Genomic DNA, 9,340 nt, shown 5'->3' on the forward strand with positions numbered 1-9,340 from the left:
CTTACACGTGGCACAATTATGACTTGACATGTGGATAGTTTTTTTGAAATTAATTTTTTTTAAAAGAAATAAAAAAAAACCAGGAGTAAAAAGGATCAAATTGATAAAAATTTGACTAAAATGAGAACCTAATTGAACACAACAACGAAAATGAGAACAAAATTAAATTAAAACAACAAAAATAGAGACCAAATATATATTTAAGCCTAAACATAAATCACAAACATAACATTAATATATACATATATATATATATATATAATTATACATATACATATTTTATTATTTTATAATACATTATACATAATCAAAGTATAGAATACATTATATTGTATAGAGAGATCAAAATAGATTTTAATTTGTGAGCTAATCTAGCTCACTATGGGTTCAAGCTAGTTAGATTGAGTAGGTTTTATTTTTTATTAAAGTGGATTGAACTTAATTCGACTTACTTAACACACAGATTAAACAAGTTCGAGGCTGGTTGAAAGTTGGTTGATCACAATCCACAACCAATACCAATATTAATTATTTTTTTCAATTATTATAATTATTTACTACTTCTAATTATATTGGTTCACAATTTGATATTTTTAAATACTAGAATGTTGCCCAATAATATTTGAACAGTTTGAATGTTTAATTTATTTGTTTATCATTTATATACGTTGATACTTTAATCTTGAACTACTACTACCTTTGTAATAATGTTTCGAGAATTAGGTAAATACTTTGATTCCACTATTATAAAAATAAATCAAATCAGTTCACTTTTGTAAGGCCTACTTTAATTCTATCCTAGAGTTTAAGGGCCTATCTTAGTCTGTTGGGACTATGGCTGGCCCATAGGGATCTAAAATCCCTAAACCAGCCTAAGCCTTTCATTTTCTACCCACTTTGAAAATCAGTGCCCTTACTCTCCTTGTTCCCTCAACAAAAGCTCTGCTTGGGTTTGCCGTTACTCCGTGTCAAACAGGTCCAATCTCGTTCTCTTCCACGTAAATTAGTTCTCAAACTATAGTTTCTCCTTTCCAAGTCTTATTTTTGTGTTTGAAATAGAGGTTCACTGTGGTAACCTCGTTTTTGTTTTGTGTTGTTGTTCCCAGTTCTTAAATATGCTTCCGGAGCTGTTGCGTTAGTGGGCTTAGGTGTCGAAGTCTTTTACTAGCTCTTTCCAGGTAAGGGAAGCTATGTTTCCTTAAGTTTTCTAGCACATTGCTTGTTTTATTAGTGAATCGTGTTTCAAATGTCTGATAGATGTTATGCTTGCATGAAATTTGAGTTGGGTATGCTTGGAACTGTGTTTTTGAATGTTGCTCACGTGAAAATAAGAGAGACTTATTAAACTCGCCCAGGTGAGTGTGTCTTTTGCCCAAACGAGAAGCTCTCGCCTAAGCGAGGAGCTCTCCCCTAAGCGAGGAGCTCTCCCCTAAGCGAGAATAATAGTGGCTTGCCCCCTCATCTGCTTCAAATTGTCTCGTGAGCGAAGGCCTCTCGCCTGAGCAAGATGGGCTAGCTTGAGCGACAACTCGAAGTGCCCACTGCTCGAAATCTCGCCCAGGCGAGAGCTGTTAGCTTGAGCGAGGGATCCTTCTCGCCTGAACGAGAGCTGCTAGCTTGAGAGAGGTTGACAACAATATGCTTGGAGGATTGTATATTTCTATGTTTGCAGTTGTTGGTTGCATGATTTACTTGAGTTGTTCCATTTAAAGTATGAAATATGTGAATATGCATGTAATCTCTAAATGTATGGCTGGATTTATGAGTTTGGTATGATTTTGGCATGGAACACGAATGAGATGGTTCGTTATAAATGTTGGTATGGAATTGGTATGTATAATGACTTTATAATTGGTTGGAGAAACATGATTTTGGTGTGGTCAGGATGTAATTCCACAACCCTTGTTAGTGGGAGCTCATGGTGGTGCCTCATGCTTAGGACGTAATTCCACGAAGTTCGTGGTGGTGCCTCATTATATAATTAGTAAGAATTCAAGTAAGGACTGCATCCTGACACTATGAAGGGTCAATTAGTCTCACGTAGAGCGTACTAGCTCAAGTGGTGTGAGTAGCAGGAGGCCCTAGTCTTTGGTAGGATAATGGCCTTAGATGTTTGAAGGCTAACCTTGTGAGTGGTAAGGTGAAACCCGTTGGCAATTGGCTCTATAGAGCAGTAGAGGCCACCACAAGTGCAAGCATCCGGTGAATCCGACTAATTATATGTATCTAGATAATTGTGTCTTGTGTCGTAGTGTTTTGTTTACAGGTCTTCACATGCTTGGTTGATGTATGTATGTTTGGCTATAAAATTGTATGCAATGGTATGATAAAACGCTTTTCTGCTCTACCTTACCCTTTATGCTTGTTTGTATGTGCTATGTGTGGTTTTTCTCCTTTTGCGATGATCATCAATTTATTGATGTGAGCAAATGTGAGAACCCCTCGTGGTCATTAGGGTGATGGAGATTCCACTGCTTAGTTCATCTTGGATAAGATCTTGTTTGTCTGAGTTTTCTTTAGGGCTATAGCCCATGTATTGTCTTGCTCTTGGAGCATTTATTTTGAATATTGTTGATCTTTTACTTTGTTTTGTTATTGGCATCGTGGTGTGCCTCAGTATTTCATTCTAAGTACCTTGAATATTTGTAAGGACTGACATTATACTCTGCAACTCTGCTATTTATTTTATCTTGTGTGATGTTTCATTTAAGTAAGCTTGTTTATTAAATGGGACGTTACAACTTTCATTGAAAAATAATAAATATATAAAATAAAGGTATAATTACTGATTTGGTACCCCAATTTTTTGGTTATGTTCAATTTGGTCCCTATACTTTTGGTTTGTTCAATTTAGTACCCCAATTATCTAAAACGATACAATTTGGTCCTCTACGTTAAGTTGGAGTTAACACCGTGTCCGTACAGAACACATGTCAAGCCGTGAAATTTTTATTTTTTTAATTTTTTTAATTTTTTTTTAATTTTTTTTAATTTTTTTAATTTTTTTTTAATTTTTTTTAATTTTTTTTCAAAAAATTTAAAAACTGCAACGTGTTAGTTTACCATCATGCCACGTGACAGCTTATAATCATGACACATGGTAGTGGTAATAATTGCTTTCAATTTAGTCCTCTTTTTAAATTTTTGGTTCAATTTAGTACCCAATTTTTTAAAATGATCCAGTTTCGTCCCTTCCAATTTCAGACCAAATTAGTAAATAAGCTTAATTACAACTCATATATACATGTTACAATAAGTTTTTCTAATATATACATCAAATCATTTGACCTAAATACTTAAATTATTTTATTTTTTACATTTTTTACCTTTGTAATTTTTTACACATGAAATTTTTTACACTTGTAAAAAATAAAATAATTTGAATAATTAGGTGTAGTGATTTGATGTATAAATTCAAAAAAATTATTTTAACATGTATAAGTTATAATTAAACTTAGTTACTAATTTGGTCTCAAATTGGGAAGGATAGAATTGGATCATTTTAAAAAATTAGTGTACTAAATTGAACCAAAAATTTAAATAGAGGATTAAATTGAAAACAACTATTATCAGTGTCACGTGTCATGATTGTAAGCTGCCACGTGGCGCGATGGTAAATTGACACGTGGCTATTTTTAAATTTTTTGATAAAAAATTAAAATTTAAAAACATATTTTTTTTAAAATAATTAAAAATTTCTTGGCTTGACATGTGTCATGTACGGACAGGGTGTTCACTCCAACTTAATAGAGAGGACCCAATTGAATCTTTTTAAATAATTGAAGTATTAAATTGAACAAATCAAAAATATGAAGACTAAATTGAACTTAACCCAAAAATTGGGGTACGAAATTATATATAAAATAAATTATAGTAAAAAATATCATATTGAATCAACTCTGTGACCTACCAACCCATAATAAATCAAACTTTAAATTGAAGCAGATTGCAAAATTTCTAGGTCATAGTAAACCATCCCGTTTTGATACCCCAAATTATATACAACACCCCATACTTCATTTAATTTTATATAGAAAAAACTGTACAGCAATACATATAAAGAAAACTGCTGCACAAATACATAATGCTGCACATGCCAAATAATACGTGCCACTAAAATTTATAAATTAAAATTTTCATTGGCATAGATGAAATAAAGGATGTGAATCCCACTTTATCTGCTGGCAAAACATAAAACATTGGAAACACCACCCATAAAGCATTTTTGCTGTGTTTTACGGAAAACAGAATCTCGATCCTTTATATATTATCCAACGGAAATTGTCATTACGTAAGAAAAATGAAAGCTGCACCTTACATTTAATACACACATTTTATATAGGGTATATAAGTTCGGCTGCGAAAGAAACCACAACATGGAAATACCAAATACATGTATTCTTTTCAGCAAACAACTCGGTTTGCCTAAAAGTTTTTAAGAAACCGTTATTATATGGAAAATGATATTCTAACTCCCAATTTTTGACTCATTCTCTTACTTCCCGATCTAACAGCTGATGTGTATTTAATTTTTTAATTTGTGTTTTGTTTTGCAAAGACACTATGACAACGGGTGAAAAGCAAAGGGAGAAAATGCTCGTTTATCCTGCAGACCACACCAAAACAATTAGGGTTTTTCTCTTTCGCAGAACATGAACAAAGTGTGGAGAAGACGAAATGTGATTTGAGAGGCTGAAGCCGGCGCTATGCACAGAGAACACGTACCTAGTTCGCGAGGGTGATCCTGTGAATGAAACTCTCCTCATAATCAGAGGCCACCTCGATTCTTACACCACCAATGGAGGCTGCACTAGTTTCTTCAACTCGTGTCGAATCGACCTTGGTGATTTCTACAGCGAGGAGCTGCTAACATGGGCTTTGGGCCCTAAACGAAAGACGAAATTTCTAAGTTTTGGTGTTATTCTTGAACCCTAAACGAAATCCCATTTTGTTCCAAGATTTTTGTTGTCCTTGGAGAGTGGTGTTAAGGTTATTGCTGTTTTCCATTAGTTCGATTCAGCTCGATGGTTGTGTGTGATGACAGGTTGAATTACTGGTGATCATTGACATATATGTAAACTCTGGATTGAATTACTGGTGACCACTTACATATTAACTGGTGACCTACCCAATACTTTTTGAATAGTAGTATAACCACAACTCTCTTTTAAGGAGGTCCACATGTAATACATTTTTAGTGTATTAGAAGACCTTAACGACACGTATGAAAGGTATATTTAATCCTAATAAAATTGATCTAGGATAATTAGTCCATAACCCCACCTCACAGACATGATAATTGTGGATTCATTAACTGATGGCCCCTGATGTATTACATGGTGATCTGCTCATTACGTTTTGCTCAATGATATGAATTGTGGTCTATCGTAACGACTGAACATGTAAACCAGTTACAGTCATGACTTTCCTAACATGTGTGTATATTGAGCAATTAAAGCCGGGACCCAGGCCCACCTATGGCCCAAACCAGGGCCCAGTCCATGAAATGGTCAAACACAATTAATAATCTATAAATACACTTGGACCCCACAAATTAAAGGTATGCATTTATTACTTCCTTAATCACCCGATTTGACTTTCTAAGAGCCTTCGATGACTTAAGCTTCGGAGTCCCTTCTGCAGGTAACCCCTCCTGGGTCCAAGCAGACATATGCCAACCGGGAACAGGCCTACTAAGGAGATAACGGAATATATGGGTAAGGTGACACTTGTGCCTAACTTATCTTATTTGTTCTCTGCAGGAACAATTGGCGCCCACCGTGGGGCACGAGATAGTACTTTACTACCCGCTTTCTCCAAAGATGGTTTCTACCCGCAGTAGAGCAGGAGTTAACAAACAAGTTGAAGCTGGCCCCTCGGGACCTGCTAACATCACTCCGGATCTAGCCGCCATCCTCGACGGTCAAGCCAAGATGCAAAAGGAGCTGGCTGACCTGAAGAAGCGCAGTGCTGATGAGATGGAAGCACTACGACAGGAAAACTCTCGCCTAAGGCGAAAGATCGAAGCCGATCCTACTCAAAAGGGAAAGGCCAAGGAAACATTTGACGCTGTAGGGTCCACGGCTTTCCAGTCCACTGAAAAGGAAAACGAGTAGAATCCTACCCCGCACACCTTCACCACCACCCAACAAACTCCCATCCTCTCAGCCCATCCTACTCACTTCCACTCCACCCTCCTAGGGCACACTGCGGCTCCCATTCTCGCCGCCACCATCCCCACCACTCATGTTCCCTACAACATGCCCACCACCCTACATACTACTCATGTCCCACCCTACAACCTTAACCATATCCCTCCTCGCAAGTTCACCTCCACCTTTCGCACCCTTGTCCACCATCCCATACCCCCTCACCTACTCCCATCCCACCAACCTAGACGTCGTCACCCTTTCACCGACTTCATCGCTAACACCCCCCTCCCCAACCAGTGGGAACCCTTCATACTAGAAAGTTACACGGGTGAAATCGACTCTGACGAACACCTTAAAGTCTACATCACCCATGTCGCCCTTTACACTTCCCAGGACGCAGTCTTCTACAAAGCCTTTCCCACCATCCTCAAAGGCCCCGCTCTCGAATGGTTCACGACCCTCCCACCTTACTCTATCGACAACTTCGACACCCTCTCCTACATGTTTACAACTCACTTTGCTGGCAGCCGCCCACACCAAACTACCACAATATCCCTCCTCGGTGTCAGGCAAGAACAAGGTGAGACGCTCCGGGCATTTATCGATCGCTTCAGCAAGGCTGCCCTTCGCACCCCACACCTTAACCAAGAGATGATACTCTAGTGCATGGCCCTCACCCTTCAACCCAGCCCCTTCGCCAACAACGTCTACCTCCATCCACCTACCTCTATGCACGAGTTAAAGTTGCACGCCGCCGATTTCGTCCGTATGAAGGAAATGCAAACCCTTCATACTAAATTCTGCAATGATTACGCACCCTCCACTGCAAACCCCACTCCACAACCCGCCCGTCCTAATCCGAGACCACGACAACCCCGACAACCCCACTTCACCAGATACGCTCCCATCAACGTTCCCAGATCCCGCCTCCTTGATGAGGCCTTACAGGCCGACCTCATCCCACCGCCACGCAAGACGACTACTCCCCCCAATGTCGACATGACCAAATACTGCCGCTATCATCGCAACCATGGCCATACTACAAAGGAGTGTAAAGCACTGGTGCGTGCTGGCCACTTTCGTCGCTTTGTCCGCAGAGAAGACCATTCCTCTCGATCCCACCATCCTCCTCGTCCCGACCATAAACGCCCTCCCCGTGACTCTCGCCACGATAAACGCCCCCACCAACCCACGAACCAAGACCCCCAACCGGCTCGTACCGACGTCATCCCCGCCTACCCTCCCCTACGCGACACTATCAACAACATCTCCGGTGGTTTCGCTAGTGGAGGATCTACCTCTTCTGCTAGAAAGAAACACCTCTGCCATATATAATCCATCAACCACATTACCCACACCCATCACAGACGCCGCTTGCCTCCCATAACCTTCACAGACGACGACTTCCACGACCTCGACCACCAACAAGACAACCCTATGGTCATCACTGTTTAAATAGAAAATTACGCATTCAAAAAAGTCCTCGTCGACCAAGGCCGTTCCATCAACATCCTTTACTGGGCAACATACCAGAAACTTCAACTCCCAGACACCGCCATGGTCCCATACGATGAACCAATTTATGGCTTTTCTGGGGAAAACCTTTCCACCCGCGGCTACATTGACATCTATACCATCTTCTGCGACGGCGTCCAAACCAAAACTATCCCTATCCGCTTCCTCATCGTTGATGCGCTTACATCCTATAATGTCCTCCTAGGCCACCCTTCACTCAACACCCTTGGCGCCGTGTTCTCCACACCTCACCTCGCCATGAGGTTTTCCTCCCCATTAGGCGACATCCTCACCATCCATGGCGATCAACGTCTTGCGCGCAAATGTTACATGGTCAGCCTACGCCCAAAGATTCCCATCCTACAAAATAATCACATAGAGCGACCATCCGGCTCTGGGATCGTTTTGTTTGACGATGATCTAGACCCTAGAGTGGGCCGGGATGTCCGCCTCGAACCTGTTGAAGAGACCACCCCCTTGGAACTCCCTAATGGCCATACCATCAAGCTCGGTACTAGGCTCGAATCCGAACAACGTGAAGTCATAACACCCACCATTGTCGCCAAGTTGGACCTCTTCGCTTGGTCAGCTGCCGACTTACCTGGAGTTGACCCTCAAGTGGCATCCCACAAGTTATCTATTTACAAGGAGGCTCGATATGTCTCCCAGAAAAAATGCAAACTCGGCGAGGAGCGACGCCTAGCAACCAAGGTCGAGGCCGATAAATTACTAAACACGGGGTTTATCAAAGAAGCCCACTATACCACTTGGCTCTCTAACGTAGTCCTGGTCAAGAAAGCCAATGGCAAGTGGCGAATGTGTGTTTATTACACCGACCTCAACAAAGCCTGTCCAAGGGATGCCTACCCATTACCCAATATCGACCGAGTCGTCGACGACGTCGTCGACAACAAGGTCCTCAGTTTTCTTGACGCATACTCCGGTTACAACCAAATTCCCATGGTTTTATCCGATATGAACAAAACCGCTTTCATCACAGACGATGCCAATTACTTCTACAAGGTTATGCCGTTTGGTCTTAAAAACGTAGGAGCGACCTACCAACGACTGATGGATAAAGTCTTCAGCCACATAATGGGTAAATGCGTCGAAGTGTACGTTGACGACATGGTTGTCAAATCTCCCAGCCATCACCAGCACGCTCACGATTTATCGATAGTCTTCTTTGTGTTGCGGCAATACAACCTTCGCCTCAACCCCAATAAATGCGTTTTCGATGTCGACCGTGGCAATTTACTTAGGTCCATGCTGACCTAGTGCAGCATAGAGGCTAACCCTGAAAAGTGCAACGCGATCATAGAGATGCGAAGCCCAACCGGCATCAAAGAAGTACAGCGCCTCATCGGTCGTCTCACGACCATCTCCCGTTTCCTTCCCATATAGCTGCTCAAAAAATCGGCCAAGTTCACGTGGAATGACGATTGTGAACACATTTTCCAAAATCTGAAAACTACCCTCACCTCACCACCTATCCTTCACAAACCGGATACCTATCAACCCCTACTGGTCTATATCACCGCTATAGACTACACCGTTAGTACCGTGCTGGTTCAAGACGTAGACGGCACGCAGCATCCGGTTTACTTCATAAGCAGAACCCTTCAAGACCCCGAAACCAGATACCAGATGGTGGAAAAGTTGGCCTTATCCTT

The 9,340-nt window shown here is 41.0% G+C and overlaps 1 protein-coding gene across 1 annotated transcript; it reads left to right on the forward strand.

The window, feature by feature from the left end:
* The first annotated feature begins 7,709 nt into the window (after positions 1 to 7,709).
* LOC114184429 lies at positions 7,710 to 8,945 on the forward strand. The gene has a single exon (XM_028071739.1). It carries the CDS (start codon positions 7,710 to 7,712, stop codon positions 8,943 to 8,945), a length of 1,236 nt encoding a protein of 411 aa, XP_027927540.1.
* The last annotated feature ends 395 nt before the right edge of the window (positions 8,946 to 9,340 follow it).

The sequence above is a fragment of the Vigna unguiculata genome, chromosome 5, assembly GCF_004118075.2.
Source record: "Vigna unguiculata cultivar IT97K-499-35 chromosome 5, ASM411807v1, whole genome shotgun sequence".
NCBI classification, from domain to species: Eukaryota; Viridiplantae; Streptophyta; class Magnoliopsida; order Fabales; family Fabaceae; genus Vigna; species Vigna unguiculata.

Coding starts and splice junctions, on each gene's coding strand:
- LOC114184429 (XM_028071739.1), top strand. CDS start 7,710: ATGGTCCCATACGATGAACCAATTTATGGCTTTTCTGGGGAAAACCTT.